Raw genomic sequence first — 18,374 nt, 5'->3', positions numbered from 1 at the left:
TTCAAGTTACTCAGCGAGCTATGGAAAGGATTTTTTTTAAAGGGTGATAATGAAATGGGGAATCCGCCTGCGCTATCGGTATACACTGGCGAGGCACCAGTGAGGGATGATAAGTGAAGATGAAGCACGTCAGCTAGCCCATCGTGACAAATTCACCATTGGATCAGTCACGATAGTATCCAGGGGGAACCGCAAGGAGGTCGAATTGTTAGGGTATATTGCTAGTAGTAGGCTTGCTAATTCCTTTTACCGGATTTTTAAATTATGTTTCTGTCGGGGCTCCGTTGATTTTACCAATGTCAAGGTTGAAAGAGACGGTTATTGAATTGAATTGACTCCTATCTAAAATCATTATCTGTGTCACAGTGACAGTGGCGTCTGACGTATCAGACGTAGTTTCTCTGACGTCGACATATTGTCATAAATTCATTCTATCAGTCATAATTTCGTACTTATCAAAGTGTACTTGCGTGGAATTATATTATTGTGCTTTTATTAATTAATAATTATTTCATCACATTTTTTGCCTTATATTTGTAATGTTTTTCAGTATTATTTTGTTCATATATTTTTTAACAACTTTGTCAGCTTCACATAAACAATTTGATTTAATACAACCAAATCAAAAACAAACAGGTGGTAAGTACTTTAAGATTAAAAGTTTATTTCAATTTGAACTAATTAATATATAAATAATTTGTTCTAAAAAAATTGGTTATTTTTTATTACAGAAGTAATTTTGTGTCGTAATTGCGGCAATGATGTTACAGCATCTAACTTCATAATTTCCGAATCCAGCCCCGAGTCTCGCTACACTTTCAATGACACTTTATTTAATAGAGATGAAGTTATGGTTCAAATGTTACTTAGCGATTTCTTCATTCATTTTCCTGTAATAACTACTACTCAATCAAGTTGTATGCCCACAGGGGAGGTAATTATGAATGTCATAGTTAGGTGAATTTTGCACAGAATTACATAAAAATTACTATTATTATATGCATTTGCAGTGGAAAGACATTGATTCTTGGTTCCCTGACTATATTTGGAGACCATGCCTATGTCCCGAGTGTGGTGCATATATTGGACGTGTGTTCAAACCCTCTAAGTCGAATAAAATAAATTCGACTGAGCAATTTTATGGTCTCATACTGGAGAGTTTAATTGGCGAAACTTGTAAATACTATTTTATATAATATGTGATTGAGTTTTTGTGGTGTTTTATCTGTTTATTACATACTATCTTATCTGATTAGGTTCATTAACAGTAACTTTGTTGTTAATGATTGGGTGACTTTTCTTTGTGAATTATACCTGATCTGTTTTGGCAAATGTGATGTCCTTGTGTCCACAAAATGTCTTTTGGTTTACCATCATAGCTGTTGTCACATCTTATTGTATTCCTCAATTTCTTAAATTCATGCTTAAAACAGTTTACCTGAGCATTTTACTTACTCATATTTGGGCTTGTTTGTCCATCCATGCTATGATTATGTTCAAAGTTGGTAGAGCAAATAATATAAATTTTATACAATTATATTATTCACTGTACCTTGAGAAATATAGATAATTTTTATATTGATAAGATAGATCTAGTAAGTGGTAATAGGGAGAAAACAATGTTTGCTGGAATGATTAGTAATAAATAGTGAATGTTTTTGTACCTTGCCCCATTAATTATTTAATTATAAACTTTGCCAATATCACTGTACCAACCTATTAATATTATCATTTATATGTGATATACCTTTACATGTAATACTCTTGATTATATGGATTATGATTATGATATTGTGTTAGGATTCAATAATTACAATGAACAGCAATTACTCTTGTAAAATATTTTTTAAGTTTAAAGCTCACACTTCATTTATTAGGAACAATTTGAATAATTGCAATTTTTTAAATAACTCTTAAACACTTTTTGGAAAGAAAACAAGAGGTAACTAAGTATTATTTCGATACACACAAACATAGACATGAGTAAAAATTTTCAACAGGAGCAATCAATATAGATTTCTCAACCACATGGTATGGGACAAAAAGAGAGTAATGTAGACCAGGGACCCATTGTTAATAATATACACTGTCAGGTCGACCTTCATGCTGTCTCCATAGTGATTAATTCTTGATGAATCAATCATGATGGGCCAAATCACATATTTTCATCCATTTAATCATTTTATCTCACTGGTGCTCCAACAGCATATACTGATAGCATAGGCGAGCTTGTCATTCCATTATCATCAATTGAAAAGAATAACACATTTGAAATTAAATTTTTTAGACATTAATTTTATGAACCTTATAGGTATGTTGTTGTAAATATTGTGAAAATATATTGTGGGTGTCTGTTTACTTTATCTTTTATTCATTATGAGATATGCAGACAGCATATCCCATAAAGCATATTATATGCTATAACTGCAGCAGTTGTCACATTTATAATCAAGAACATCACTATAATAGTCTGATGATTAATTTATTGTTTGATGACAACTATAATATTGCTCTTTAGAAGGCTATATACATCATCTCAGCCATTACTTGTCCATTGTTGAACATAGGTCTACCCCATAGACTGACATAAAGAATGGTACTGAGCCACCTGCATCCACTGACTCCTTTTCAATATTATTAACTAAATGATACTCAGTATTGGCCCTAGGGGGAGGGTTCGATGGGGTGCAACTCAATTACTGAGATTCAATAAATGCGTCATAGGAACCACGCATTTGTATAGAATAACATTAAATTTGATGTTAATAACTTAGTTTTAACACTAAGCTCTGAAGATCTTTTTTTTTACTATATTCTTTATTATACTTATAAATTACAAAGATTTTTCAAAGTCGGGGGAAGATGTCACATCATTAAAAATTTGTCGTTGGCAAATTTTTGGGTGCAGTAATTAAAATGTTACTATTATTGTTACATATTTTTTTTTTTTAGTTACAGATTCTATAATTCAATATCCAACTATATTGGGCAACTAAATATGACTGCCACTGACAACCTTTCTGCTGAGGACAAGGAGTTCTTAGCTAAATGTGAAGAAGAGCTAAAAGATAGATATACAGATAAAGATGAAGAATTCATGAAGGTATTTAATGCAGATGCCCCAAAACCACCAATCATACCATCATGGTGGGTGCCACAAGGTCCTGGTCGAAGAAACGATAGACGTAATAACAGGCGCGACCACTCATACGACCGGTATGGCAATAGAGATGACAGGAGAGGGTTCCACCACAGGAGAGACAACCACAATCGGAGGCATTACAATGACTACCACTATGGTGGCAGAAGTTATGGAAACCAACATTAATTAAATTAAATATTGTATTATTAATTAAGACTGGTGTATGGTTATAAGAAATAAAATTAGTTCTTTTTCAAAAGAATATATTCTCAATTATTATGGCTTGATTCACATTTTAACAACTTAGATTACATAATAAATCACCAATAAAATAATGTGGCTACAGTAATCGTAAGATGAAAATCATAACATAAAAAATAAATATTACATTTTTCACTGCTACTCAACAAGTCTAATGATTATAAATTTGTAACAATAATTATGCCGATATAATTTTAATTTAAACCTAAGTCTCATATCTATTATGTTTCTGCTGTACGCAAACAATTAACAATGTCAAAATATAATTTATTTATGGGTACACACGCGCGCAACTGGAATCTTCTAATAGTTGATAGGATACTGTTTTCCATAATGGTGACAGTGATTATTTTTAATTTTCGATGCTTGTATATTATGTCGACAACACAACCGTGAACGCGTGGTTTTACATAAAAATATATCTCTTTACTAATCTCACATAGGAATAAAATGTTATATACACGAAAAACAAGCCGTTGCAACAAACGAGCAACACAGCGCTGCGTGCGACGAGCTTGCCCTTACATCTGACAAATAAATAATTTATACGACCAGATAAATCTGAGTTAACATCATGCTAAGTGACACGATTACTAAGCACAATGACGATTACATTCATCAAGCTCTCTAAGATAACTATTTAAAATATTTTTACTATTTAATTAATTTTACGTACCGGCTACAAATTTTCTGTACTGAAGCATATCATAAAAAATAATGTTATACAATTCACGAATTTACGGAATACAAATTGTTAATTTTTTTTGTAGGCGTAACATAACATACATAATGAACATTAATCGCAGACTAAATCCACCATATGAAATGAACTAAATCCACAAACATCTACACATGAAATGACAATGCTTCAATATTATAATCAAATGCAACCACTAATCAAATCACAGTGAAAGTGTAACATAATTATGTCCACTAACTTAACATTATGACTCAACACAAACAATCGATACATTTATATAGCTACATAACAACATAACGTACACAATCATTTACACAAAAAACAGTGTTTCCAATTCATGATCCTTCCAATATCATACTTTTTTGATATGTCAGTCCAGGTCGGTCATAAAAGCCTGGAACGACAACCGGACTAGCCTCATTCCACAATCATATCGAAGTCAACAAATACTAATTCGACACAATGAAGAAACTAAAAGGTCGCGTCTAAATATAATGATGAATTCGTTAGTTATAAACTTCTACATAACATTATACAATGATTTTTGATTGTTACAAATATCTTTTAATCCTTAACAACAATGCACAATATTATTTGTATGAATTGACACGTAATCATTATCGAACTGCTCAAGTACGACCGGAGCGGAGGCGCGACCGTCGCCAACCGCGTACACGATCGTGCGGCGGTGCGATCTACTCGTCTACCAGAGAGTTCATAACTATGAGCTCCTATTTCATCATTTTCAACTTAATACAAACGACAATTGACTAGGATTAATGCACTTGCTCTCCGAGGTGGCAGGCGGCGACAGCGCGCGCTCCGCCGGCGCCGAGCGGCGGCACTCCATCCGAACGCCTCTAAATTCGGGGAGGGTGAAAACATTGGTCAGGTTCAGTACATTTGACTAGAAGTGCGCGTAGACGTTTCGACACTGTCTTTGTTGCGGCCGATCGTCACGACCCGCGCCCTACGTTTCGAGTCATAATGCGAGTACAAAATCGTTTTCAGACTCATCAGTACTAAAGTCGAATAGATTGACTTGTAAAGGTGTCAAATCTTCGTAGCTAATTTCATAAGATAATCTAAAGCTTAATTTGATTTGAAAGTAGAAACGTGGAGCGCTTCAGCCTGTGCGGGCGATGGCGGCGTCGCGGAAGACGGCGAGAGGGCTTGGTTGGCGCTCGCCGCTCAGATAAAGGTCCAGCACTCCATGATCTTGACTATGAAGTCCTCGCGAGTCGTCAGTGGCTCGTTGCCGTACGTAGTGCAGCGTTGGGTGCGCCCCAGATACAGATCCCCGTCTAGCCACAGGCCGAATTTGCCGCTGTAACGTGACACATTGCAATTTTAATAATATTTATTAGTTGGATTCGATTTTTCAATTTTGAATGTGAAAGTGAGTTTCCTCTTTACCTTTTGGTTGACACATATTTGGCATGGAAAAGGACATAGCCTCACTTGTTATCCCTGTCAATCAATAAATCATGGCCACGCACAAATTTGTGTTCAGTCTTTAATAATAACATTACACTAATTAAAGACCTGTGCATACACTGAGCAACTCTAGGCGTACATTTTTTTCGCCATAATGAACCACATTGAATTATTATTATTATTTAAAAATATTATAAAAATGAAAAAATATCTACTTACTCGCCAGCACCAATAGATATGTTGTCGGTGCTTCCTCGAATGAAATACATGTTGTCGCCAGTCCAACCCCAATACTTGAATTTTGTTTTTACTTGTGTAGGTTGATCTGTAAAAGAGGTAGCGCCTGTTTAATACTGTTGGCTAAATGTTTTTAGAAATAGTCATTATCTCTGGTAGAGTGGGTGGGTGTACTATTCCATTTTCATGCCTAAATGTAGAATATTTAAACAAAATATGACTGTCTTACCTCCTTTTTCTTCTGGATGCTCCTCTTCATTATCAGCTTCCTTCTTTGGCTCTACTGCAGGCTGTGAAGGCCGTCGAGGCTCGTCCTGTACCCGTTGGAATGAGAACAGTAAAGATTCCCCAGTGCCGTAGAAATGCTCCGAGGGGTGCAAAGCGCACGATGTCAAACCTCCAAACACCTGAAAGAAAAATATTTAATATATATAAAACCCCCAAATCTAACATTGTTGCCAAGTAACATCTTTTAGAAATTTTAAATACCTACAACTACACATTTATTTTATTACTGTGTGGCGAAAATATGTCGCATAGCATATAAAAAATATGCTATGCGACATATTTTCACCAGTTATATTTATAATGCATTAGCTTTTTGCCCACTACTTCGTACGAGTGGATTACAGAAGTAAGAAAACTAATTAAATATACAACTTCTAAATGGCGTATCGTAAATATCACACATAAATCAGTTTTTATGTTAAACTTTTCAGAAACAATTGTGGGAACCGCATCCACTTTGGTAGATAGTTTTAGCGTATTGCTAGAACAAGCATACAAAGAAAATTTCTACAATTAATTATTTTGGCGTCTATTGGTCTTAAAATACCTCATATTAATTTTCTTAAACATATCCCATGTAAAGACATCGTCTAATTATAGTTTTATTATATTAGTAAGATTTTATCATCGACAGGATTGACTCCCACTCTACTTAGTGTTGGACTGGACGGACATTTTCTCACAAGTCTCCTTTTTTGAAAAGTAGAATCTAGTTTGTGGGTTATTATTACAACTTCAGATACATATTTTTTATCTAATAAAACTGAAATGAGAATTCCTCTCTGACCCTACACCCATCAACAAATACTTTACCAATCACTTCAGGCATGTTATTTTCCAAGGATGATAAAATCCTAATAACTAGATTAGTGACTTGTTAATAATTCCAAATTATGTTTTTGACGTTATTTAACTTAAGAAACTATTTTTAACCTCTGTCCCATTCGTGTTTCAACTGTGAAGCAGTTGTGTTTGCATGGCTGTGTTTCGGTTTGAAGGGTGGGATACGGCGTGAATTTACTGGGTACAGAGGAATAACACCTGAGTCCTCAGGAATGGCAACGCATGGGGGGTATCATGGGCCAAACAGTATACTCTGTTATGTCCATGGTACTGTTCATGTCTATAGGCGACGGTTACCACTTTCCATCAGGTGGGCCGTCAGCTTGTTTGCCATTCTAAGTTGTATAAAAAAAAAATTGCTACATGGTACAATAAGAAGTTACATATACAGGTACATAACATGCAGCACCCCGTAGAGGTATGCAAATGTTAAACTGATGACGATGATGATGTTAAATTGACAGATCTAATACAGTGTTTTACAATTTTTTTTATAAACCATTACAATTTGTTATGCTTATCATACCGGTTCCCGTCGGCCAGTGACTAGGCGCCTTATCTAGGATAACGACCCCAAACCCCATAGGCGATCGCAACCCACACTTTGAGAGACTCTTGGTAAATACAGATATAAAAACATACATTGTTGTCTGTATCCTGTATAACGAGTAGAACCGGACTGTCGACCCGTTGCATTTTCCGGTACATGGATGCGAGCGAGAAACCGTGCTGGCTCGTGCTGAACGCCAATGACCACATGTAGCCCTGCGCACGCGCTGGTAACACTGTGCATATCTTCTCTCTGGAAATTGACAATTGGTTATTATTATTTTTTAAATTTAATTGTATATGCTATTTATCTGTTGGAAAGTGACAACTGTCGCCTATAGATATGAACAGTGCGATGTACATCACAAAACAATCTGTGACACCTAATAGTATTTCACAGTTTTCTTTAATGGGTTATAATGGAATTGGCACCCCGCTTGCGCTAACGGTATAAGTATTGCGCTGGCGGGGCACCAGTGAGGGATGATAAAGCAAGTTAGTTAGCCCATCGTAATGAATTCAACGATAAATTAGTCACGATGATTTCCAGTGGAACCCGCGTGGAGGTCCACCTGATAAGGTATATAGATACCAATGGAAAGTAACCTTCTCATTACTAACAATCCCATCCCCCCAATATTTCACAGTTGTCACTCCTAAGGAGTAACGGTATTATATCTCGTGTCATGGTATACACTTTGCTTAAAGCCGAATCACAGCTATACAAGCACAGCTCCTAGTCAGTCATGCATTCTGCAGAGAACCCAAGTAGAGATTCAAGTGGAATAAACATCCTTTGCGTGATACTGTTATCCCTTGAAAAAGAATGTTCAAGAAGCCATTTAAAGGTACCAGAGGGAGACTTTGTACAAAAGTCGATTGCTTGGGTGCCTCTGTCCTATTCGTGTTTTAACCGTGAAGCAGTTGCGTTTACATGGCTGTGTTTCGGTTTGAAGGGTAGGATATGGCGTGAATTTACTGGGCACAGAAAAATAACACCTGAGTCCTCAGGAATGACAACGCATGGGGGTATCATGGGCGAAAGAGTATACTCTGTTATGTCCATGGTACTGCTTATGTCTATAGGTAACGGTTACCACTTTTCATCAGGTGGGCCGTCAGCTTCTTTGCCATTCTAAGTTGTAGTATAAAAAAAAATTTAAAGGTATATCAAATTCCATATCGATTAGTTCGATCGAATATGATTAATTATACTAAAAATTTAAACACTATTATGTTAATGGTTATAAATAGGCACTTATTTGGGGAGAAGGGGTTGTTAGTAATGCGAATTATCAGTTCCATTGCTAATAATATACCCTAACAGGTCGACCTCCCCGTGGTCTCCCCTGGAAACCATCGTGCTAAATTCCAAGTGTATTCATCACGATGGGCTAACTGACCTGCCTTTTCATCCTCACCTATCATCTATCACTGGTGCCCCGCCAGCGTATACTGTTAGCGCAGGCGGGGTTACCATTCCATTATCATCCATAAAAATAAAAATAGGCACTTATCAAGAGTCACGTTATCAACTACTTAAATTTATTATTTATAATTTTTATAATTATCGATTTTTTTCTTTGTCTCTTGATCATACTTGTAAACAAGCAGATGTAATGACTCTTATTTTCTTTATACCATACCTGTGTTCCATTGTGAATATTTCGGAGGTGCCAATGAGGTCAGGCGGGGAGAACTCCATGTCGACGGAGGCGCCCGATGAGTACAGCGCCCGGCGAAGTTCATCGCTCATCGACAGTACCTACACGCATAAAATAATTACATCAGCACAAATAACGCGTCTATTTCAGGGGGTCATATGGCTAGTCTCAAAATAGCCGACCCAAATACTAACTCAGTTCATACCTGCCTACTGTTTGAACTACACAAAACACGGCACTGGTGCGATATTGTATAAAATCACCGAGTGGGCGACATTATTTTGTAATATGCATGCAACCGGCATAAATCATGCAAAAAACGATACTTGGTCAGTGGATACTTGAGTATTAAAAAGTCATTTATATGCGAGTAGAGCCGGAAAATGCAATGCCATGCTCGGAATATAATAATTTATGAATGAATTTGTGAACAATTAAGTGATGAATATTAACGATGATACGTGACTGGAGTGATGGTATGAGACGGTGAAACGGTCAAGATGCACTAATGCAGTGATACATTCCCGGACACTACAGTTCACATTCAACATTCAAGTGAACAGTGCGTGTGAGTGCGCACTACTCTAAATACTAAATTTTAATTTAGTGTGATTAGGTAGGTTATTTACAAGTAAAAACATTCGGTGCTCACTATTTCTTTCCTGCTGTCAATAGAACATAAATCATAATATATCACTTATTTTACATTAATGTCTGTATGATTAAAGTTTTTACAATAATTTATCTATAATAAATATGAAAATATAAATTTATAAACAACGTTCTAATACTATAATTTGTGATGTCTTGACATACCAAACAATCTGACAAATTTTTTGTCAAAAATAACATTCGTTTATTAAATTTAACATGAATAAGTTTATTATAGCGATACTTAAATAGTTGTGCGTACTGATAGGATATGTACCTATATAATAACTTAATAACCTTAAAACGACACATTGAAATGTTTTAGAGTATTATACCAACATACGTATGAAAATAAAAAAAAAATTAAAGACATTTACTATTAAAACCCTTAAATAATGACTGTTAGTTGCAGCATTTATCAAAATTCAACCCCAACGCATGCAAAAACTGGAGTGGAAATGTGTATGAGAAAGTGTGTTGTTTTATCTGATTTACTTGAAATTAATTACATATATACTTGTAATAATATAAAAGTAATGAAATTTAACTTCAGTATTTTTCAAAATTCATCCCCTAAGTCTATTATATAAGGCATAAAAGTTAATGTAAAAATACTTTTATGCAATGAATTAAGAGTAAAACTAAAAGAGTAATAATAATTATATAATCAAGGGGAAATATTTATCGATTACATTTTTAACTAAATTAAAGATTTGTTCGAGGCTCTAGGTGTATGGTAAACTAGGAGATGAAAATTAATATAGAAACTATTTTTTTAAAGCTGATTATATAAAATCAATTAAATCCGTCTAAATAATTTATAATTATGTAGTTACCATACACACAATTTTTTATCTTTACAAGAAAAATAAAATTTGGTACATAGATAGATGTGCTTTATCCTAACTTAACGGAAAGTTAGGATACATTATTTAATAATTAACGCAGTCGCGGGATACAGTTACTCCGAAATAAAGTATTTACCATAGGTACCTATCAAAGTTTAGTATTGATTAAAAAATTAACATCACGTTTAAAGCAAATACTCGTACTCTAACTGTACTTAACATAATTAGAGGAGGGAAAAGGGATTGTTAGTAATGGGGTTAGAAAGAACCATTGCCAGCAATAAATATATCAACTCGACCTTCAATTGGTTTCCCTAGAAATTATCGTGATTAATTTTTGCTGAATTCGTCACGACAGGCCAACTAACGATTTTTGATCGTCACGTATCATCTCTTACTGTAGCCCCGCCAGCGTATACTGATAGAGCAGGCGGGATTAAAAATGGAATATTTTAACCTGATAATAATTAAAACTGTTCCACATAAAATAAAAACCAACTTCAATTACGATAAAACCAGTTAACAACTGAATCGATTTTGATAAAAGTTCCATGAAACAAATTTGCAAGTGCATTATCCTCATCATCATCCTTTTAGATAAAAAAGACCTTTCCAAATTGGTTTATAACTGATGGAGTTCTGAAATAACAAACATAAAAAAATCAACCGAATTGACGACCTCCTTCTTTAGAAGTCGGTTGGAAAAAATATAATTAGTTGATATGATGTCATAAGAGTATGAAACGAGTATAACCTTTTTTTATAGTATATACCTATAAATTCAAACTAATACAGCTAATTACGAGTATATACTTCCATACGATTAATTAGGTAGGTAGATCACAAAAGTATGATTAGTGTGAAAATGAGATGGGTAACAATAGACACACTGTGAGGTGATTCAAAACCATTTTGTTCCAACTCATGGTTATTAAGTTACAGTCTAGACTAGACGTCGAAATTAATTCTTGTTGAGGTAGTCGGATGTATAAATTATTTTTGTTAATTCCTATTGATACTAATTGTACAAATTTACAAAAATGCTTGTTTTCAATCACGCTTAAACGGTTGAATGGATTTCAATAAAATTTAGTACAAGAGCGGGTTACATCTTAATTTAGCACACAGCATACCTTATATATTGTGCACGCAAGCAGAGCCGCAGGAAACAGTTAGTCTAGTCCAGAACCGCAAGGAAAAATACGTGCCAACACGCCTTTTCATTATCAGAATGTCGTAAAAGGCGAATACAATGCACAATACATACATACTATTGCAGAAGGTCAATGGCGGATTAACGGGAGGGCAGAAATGGCGGCCTGCCCCAAGCCTGTGGTCCTAGGGTCCTCAAAATGCCTCAACTTCATCCACATCCATATTCTATGTATGTTTATTGAAGTGTAATTTAAATTTCATTTACAAGATTTTAACTAAATAAACATAAACACTTATACTTACAAATAAGAATTGTATTAGAAAGGGTTGTAAAATTAAATCAACTTTTTTAACTAAGGGCCTTATTCAACTTTGCCATCCCAGGCTTCTGACAAGCTTTGTCCACCGCTGCAGGTGTATTGTACCCTAAGCTTCTGGTTAGCGTAATATCGATAACAGAACGACTTTAGCCTCATTTCATCGGGAGATACCCGTGAAGATCGGCAATAGGACATTAAAGAACTAATGTAATCATTTGATGTAAAACCTACCTTATTTACTTTTATATTAATTATTAAGAAAAATTAAAGAAAATTTGTATAATATTTTATTAATATTTTATTTATTAATATTTGAATAAATGGATTTGTATTTCATGCCAAAATTACTAAACAAATTTGAATGAAATTTTGGGCATGGATAGGTTATAATCAAACTTAAAACATAAGATACTTTATATAATGATCTACACGAGCTAAGCCAAGAGATACAGCTAGTTCTATAAAACTATTATAGAAAAATTTCACGAGACGTTCCGTCGCGTCTAAATTTTGTGAACAAACCTCGCGCGTGGAATGGATTGTTGATTTCCTATTTTTATGCAAGGTGTACAAACAAACTTTCGTTTTTCGTAAGAGGCCACCATCTCTATCGGTAATAGAATGCACTGTCCCTCTTCTTCGTATACTTGCTTTAAAAACAACCATTTTGACACTTTGCAGTTTACTTATTATCCAAGTGGCTACTATCCTCAGGAAAAGAAACACGATTGTTTATATCGTCCCAATCTTTTTGTATAGATGTTCCTGACCTGGTTTCTTATACTTAAGATGGTTGTACTTATGATTGATTTTGGTTGCGATTAAGGTTGTATTTCTACGAGAGTCATGTTTGTCTTTTGAATTTTCTTAACAATCATGTAGGTTATTCCCGAGTGAAATTCTTTTGGTACGTAACGACTCTTATATTTCAACTATCATACCTAAGCGGGTTTAATCCAAAAGAAATTTCAATTATCACAATTTATATTTATTATTTACAATAGTTTTTGTGTTTAACATATAATGGGTTAATTTTTAAGCGGATTAAGTTAGAAATTATGGCTTTAAAAATGGTTATAAAAATTACATTAATGTTGCTACAGAAAAGTATTGGTTTCTTAGTTTAAGTATAATAAGTAGGTAAGTAAAATAAGCAAAATATTCTACCTTGTTAATAAAGTAAAATTGCTTATTTTGTATCTTGATCTAGAATATCAGTAAAGTTGTAATTTAAAGATACATATGGGGTAATTTAACTAGGTGTATTTATCATGTCAGCCCTTAGCCGTCCACTGCTAACCATAAGCCTCTCCTTCGGAGAGTTTTGTTAGCAGTTTTCACACTGGCAGGTGGATTGGCAATCTCAGACAGGCTTTAGAGATGTTTTAAGAGGGACGCTGCTGCCCATCCCTCGCCGTCCCTTAGTCATCTTTTACGACACCCACGGGAAGGGAAGGGCGGCACACGGCCAATGTGAATTACTCATCATTTATTCTTTATATTTAATATTTTTTCATATTTTATGTATGTACTTAACTTTTACAGTATTTTGTTTGTAAAAGTAACATTTTAAAACATACATAATAGATATCACAAATACTGTAAGTAAATAAATAATATTTTTATAAATAAGCTAATGTTATTACACCAACCGAATAAATATTATTAAAACGATTAGATTATTATCAATAAAACAATATAATTCAACTAAAGTTATAATTATTTACATCGGCTTTACTAACTTATCTATCCTATATAGTTATATTCTACGACTATGTTTCGCTAGGTTCATGAATGAGAAGTCGTATCGTGTCCGAAACTAGATGGACAATCTCGAAAATAGAGTATAACCGAAACAAACAACTGTAATTCAGCGTGAGTAACAATAGTAGATTATTCAATTAAAGTTACAGCTAAAAACACAAATCAAATGAATCCTTCTTGTATCTATTCCAATATTAAAAGTTAAGTGCATGGACTTGATAACGATACGGATAACGATGTGAACGTGATAGAGTTTTATTGATCGGCGAAGTATTAAAATTATGGTCAACCGGTTTTTGCATCTTTTATAACACGCCTCTGTGGTACGATGAGTAATAGGTATTACATTAGATTTGTTGCGCGTCAGTTCCTCGCCACATGATGAAATAAATTGAACCTACGAGAAAACTGACCTTCGTGATCAAAACGCGACAAGTTTAAAAACATACATTTATTAATTTATACTTTATTGTACATAAAAAAATATGTTGATATCTACACAAAAGCAGCAAAGTTCTTTATCATTTGTTGACACAATTTTAAATAAAAAAAGTTATCCTAATAAAATTACTTTTTTTTTTCAAAACTAAACTTTGAACCAATTTTGATAAAGTTTATATGGGATCAATTTGTAAGGATATCCTATCAGAAAAAAATTCTTAATCGGTTTCAACTAGCAGAGTTATGAGGTAACAAACAAAAAAAATATAACCGCATTGGCAACCTCCTTTTTTCTGAAATCGTTTGAAATTCAATGAAAAAAAGTACGATTAGGTAACAATTACTATTTGTTTATTACTGATTTAGAAAAAAATATTGTAACGCATAAATTATAAATAAAATATTTATTAGTAAAGTACGTGACCGCTTTTATAAATAAAAAACTATTTATACTTATACAAAACAATTTTTTTATTAATAAATGCTCTCGACCTCTCTTGGCTCCGACTAGGTATTAGTCATATTTGACCCTTCTAATAATGTTTGGTTAAAACACTCATACATAAAAATTGATTATGTTAACGTGCCTGACAGCATTGAGCTTACGAAGAAGGTCACATATATATAATCACTGGTTGCAACGAGTTTTTAATACAATTCAGCTAATAGAAACATTGTCCTTACCTACACAGGTAATATAAGGAGTTTTGAATAGCTAATCATAAATTTACTAGAAAGAAGCTCGAAGAAGCTCCAATGCTATAAATGGGCCTGTTAACTGCACGTAGGTAACTCCTAGGCCTTGCAGAAACACGACGGTCATTCGCCTCTCTCTTACTATTTATAGAGACTCCTACAGCGGCCAGGATGTATAGGTACCACTCCATTGAGTAATGTGGATTACAAAGGCAACAAGTGGATTATTTATATACAAAAAAGGAGTGCAATAACATTTTAATAGAATATTAAAATTTGGAATTTTAGAGACAAGTATATTGACCACTGAGTTATTAACAAATGGAATCCTTGGATGACTTAGTAAAAATATAAAACTTAAAAAATAAATATATATATATATATATATATATATATATATATATATATATATATATATATATATATATATATATATATATATATATATATATATATATATATATATATATATATATATATATATATATATATGTTTAATTTCAATGACTCTACTTTCAATAGGTAAGATATTGTTGTAGAAGGCTTATGTTTACGAATACCAAAGTTTAGTTATTTATGAAGCTATAAAATAAATATGTGACTTCCTATTTTTCAAGCCTGTTTATGCCTTGTGCGAGACCTTCTATCATGCCATATTTAAGTTGGCTTTATCAGTGCATACCTTATTAGGAAAGTTAGGATCAGTTCATCAGTGCAAAATAAGTATAAGATACGAGTAAAATATTTGTGTCGTATACGATTATTTGTTTTTGAGGTACAAAGTTTTTTTACTTGAATAAACAAGCCCTTGACCTTAATAATAAAGTTGCTAATCATTACATCAAATTGGTCTCAAATGAAGGTCTCGATAAACGAACGAACGAAAAGTTAAAAAAAAAAACAATTATATATAAATAAATTCAGCAGTAGCTTTTGATGTTCGTGAACGCTTGATGTAGTTTCAACTCCGTATAAAATATTCATAAGACGTGTGCGTGCAATACCTATAAAAAAGTTGTATTAAAACTGCCTATTAAAGTTTCTGTTATTCCGCGCAGCTGGAATGCATATTCCGCGTAAAAACACTTCTACTACAAATAATAATGTTAGTATTACATTTGCCATTTTATTTTTGTCAACAGAACGAACGAAAGCTGACCGCATTGTAGTTAACGGCACTCGAACACGTAGTCTCACCTTATCGTTGTCGAATGTTGAGGACCTTTCGGTCGCGGTTGGCCCGAGCCGCACCATCTCTATCCATTTCATAGTCTGCATTTATCCAAACGAAAAATGCACATAAACAACGCCGCTCAAAATATCACGATAGGTAGATACTGTGCAGCACAAAAAACCACGTCCACATCACAATTGGCAGCGTTTAATTTAGAAATCACCCACGCGATTACAAGGTTTCGTAAGCAAACACTGAACTGAACGCTCGCGACGTATGTGCCCGCTTATAAACAAGAAACGTTTTGTTTTGGTGCCGAGTATCAGTCTGGTTAATGAGTGTGTATTAATTACAGAAACACTATAGTATTATATTCAGTCTGGACTGGATATATATAATAACATGGATATTTTAAATTGACGTTGCCAAATACACGTATACAGTTACAGGCGAGCACGGCGTAGTAGTGTCGCATGGAAACTAGACGCGAAAAGAAAGGCGCGACACGCGACTCCGCTGCCGACCCCGCCACGCTGACAGCATGAGAACTGCATAGCTGTGCAGCAGAATTATGCCGGTATAGCCGGAAATTAATTCATCCGATGCCAATTAAACGGTATCAGCTATGAAAGAGACTCTTAAACTGGGGAAAACCAGTGGACCATTCGTAAATTTTATTTGTATACTTCACAGACTTATTTTTAATGTACGAATACAATTTAACGAATATATTTATGAGAATTTTTCAAAATAATGTAAAGAAAACCAAAAGAAAAAAATACATTTGGCAACATGTATTATAGTCTATTTATTATAGTTTATTTTGTTTTTAGTTTACGAAAATAGGCGCTACGTAACCAGATTATAATCTATTTTGGCGCCTATTTCCGTAAAGAAATTGTTAACTTCATATCAGATATGAAACCTTACCGATAATAATAGAAAACTCCTGAATCACGTAACAAGTAAGTACCTGTATATTCAATTATATATGTGCCTAATTTACCTAATAAAACTTTGAGAATCTATGATCATAACTTCATTGGATCTGTTGACATCTATTTGAGATTTATGTGACAAAACGGAAACATATCACCAGCACGTTGATAGATACATATGACATACAGGTAAGTAACGTTTCTATAAATGGTGCAAATGTCAGAGTTGTGCTAAGCATTTTTTCCAAGGAATCATGTTATTTTTTAATCCAACATAAGATTTTGAAGATATAAAATGTTCATCGACCTTTTTTAATCAGATCGTAATGTTAAGGAGTTTCGTATCGGGCTTTCTATAATGTCATTTGTCGCAAAGTTTCACAAATTAGTTTTAAAAATTTTGATTATGACATTTTTGTTTCAAATATATTGAATACTAAGATATATGAATATCGAAGAAACAAAAGTGTGAGGCAGAATACATGCAGGTGGACTAAGTAAACAAAGAAAAGGCAATTAACAAAAAAAAAACATAAAAATAAAAATACACATCTAAATTAATAAATAAAAAATCTAAATTATATCGAATGTATGTGTATGTATTTATATGACAAATATAAAGTCTTTTTAATGTGTATTGCAAGAAAAAATTATATTGCAAACAATTTTAATTATATTCACACGGAAGAGTTTACGTTACTTAACAAACTCAAAGCGTTTTTATACCATAAATTTAGATATAAGCTACTTCCAGCAGTAGGATTTATGAACTAATCTGTTACTAAACTACCAGGCTTACACTATGTTAAAAGATTTTAGATAAAATTAAACTCTGTTCATAATCGACGAAGATACGCAAAAACAAATATACAAGTTCGAATTGAAAACATTGAGTTTTTTTTTTTTAATTAGGTTAAAGGCTTGGGTAAACTTTTAAAAAATCTAAGTGTATCTGTTCTTCTATTCATAAATTTTTAAAAGAGAATTTATTTATAGTTTATTTTATCCAAATTATACATGAAGTAAACAGATATTTATTTAGTATGCTGTTGTTGATCATTAAAGACCTAGCTCTACTCATTAGATGTAGACTTATGTTTATGTAAACATGCTTTAGTGCTTTTGCTATCTGGTGATTAGTCATAATTATGTAATGCACTGATTAACGTTACATAGTTACATATCAGTTGACTTTTAATTTATGGTCTGAATAGTTTAATTGTCTAGATCATTTAAATAGAAATGAAGGTAAATATATGGGCTTTA

The 18,374-nt window shown here is 33.4% G+C and overlaps 2 protein-coding genes across 31 annotated transcripts in view; one reads left to right on the top strand and one right to left on the bottom strand.

Moving 5' to 3' along the window:
• Positions 1 to 424: 424 nt before the first annotated feature.
• LOC113523093 (uncharacterized) lies at positions 425 to 3,404 on the top strand. Of its 5 annotated transcripts, none has more exons than XM_052897663.1 (4): positions 425 to 639; positions 732 to 934; positions 1,011 to 1,176; positions 2,959 to 3,404. In XM_052897663.1, the coding sequence occupies exons 1-4, from the start codon at positions 540 to 542 to the stop codon at positions 2,994 to 2,996; spliced, it is 507 nt and encodes a 168-aa protein (XP_052753623.1). In that variant the 5' UTR covers positions 425 to 539; the 3' UTR covers positions 2,997 to 3,404. The 5 variants fall into 5 exon arrangements, with proteins under 5 accessions (XP_052753623.1, XP_026764770.2, XP_052753624.1 ...); XM_026908969.3 differs by having other exon boundaries at positions 426 to 639; positions 2,953 to 3,404; XM_052897664.1 differs by lacking the exons at positions 732 to 934; positions 1,011 to 1,176 and having other exon boundaries at positions 500 to 639; positions 2,953 to 3,404.
• Positions 3,389 to 18,374, bottom strand: part of LOC113523092 (TLD domain-containing protein 2) — a 161,447-nt gene continuing 146,461 nt past the window's right edge. For 25 of the 26 annotated variants that reach the window (XM_031914048.2, XM_031914053.2, XM_031914056.2 and 22 more), the window contains 5 exons: positions 9,104 to 9,222; positions 7,551 to 7,710; positions 6,007 to 6,184; positions 5,760 to 5,865; positions 3,389 to 5,430 (listed from right to left, as the gene is read on the bottom strand). In XM_031914048.2, coding sequence (XP_031769908.2) covers positions 5,295 to 5,430; positions 5,760 to 5,865; positions 6,007 to 6,184; positions 7,551 to 7,710; positions 9,104 to 9,222 — 699 coding nt within the window. In that variant the 3' untranslated portion in view covers positions 3,389 to 5,294. Of the gene's footprint in view, positions 5,431 to 5,759; positions 5,866 to 6,006; positions 6,185 to 7,550; positions 7,711 to 9,103; positions 9,223 to 16,193; positions 16,578 to 18,374 lie in introns of those variants that run through there. The other variant, XM_026908967.3, reaches the window with a different exon arrangement.

The sequence above is a fragment of the Galleria mellonella genome, unplaced genomic scaffold (assembly GCF_026898425.1).
Source record: "Galleria mellonella isolate WM207_F2 unplaced genomic scaffold, CSIRO_AGI_GalMel_v1 utg38, whole genome shotgun sequence".
NCBI lineage: Eukaryota > Metazoa > Arthropoda > Insecta > Lepidoptera > Pyralidae > Galleria > Galleria mellonella.
This window is presented reverse-complemented; position numbering and strand designations above follow the sequence as displayed.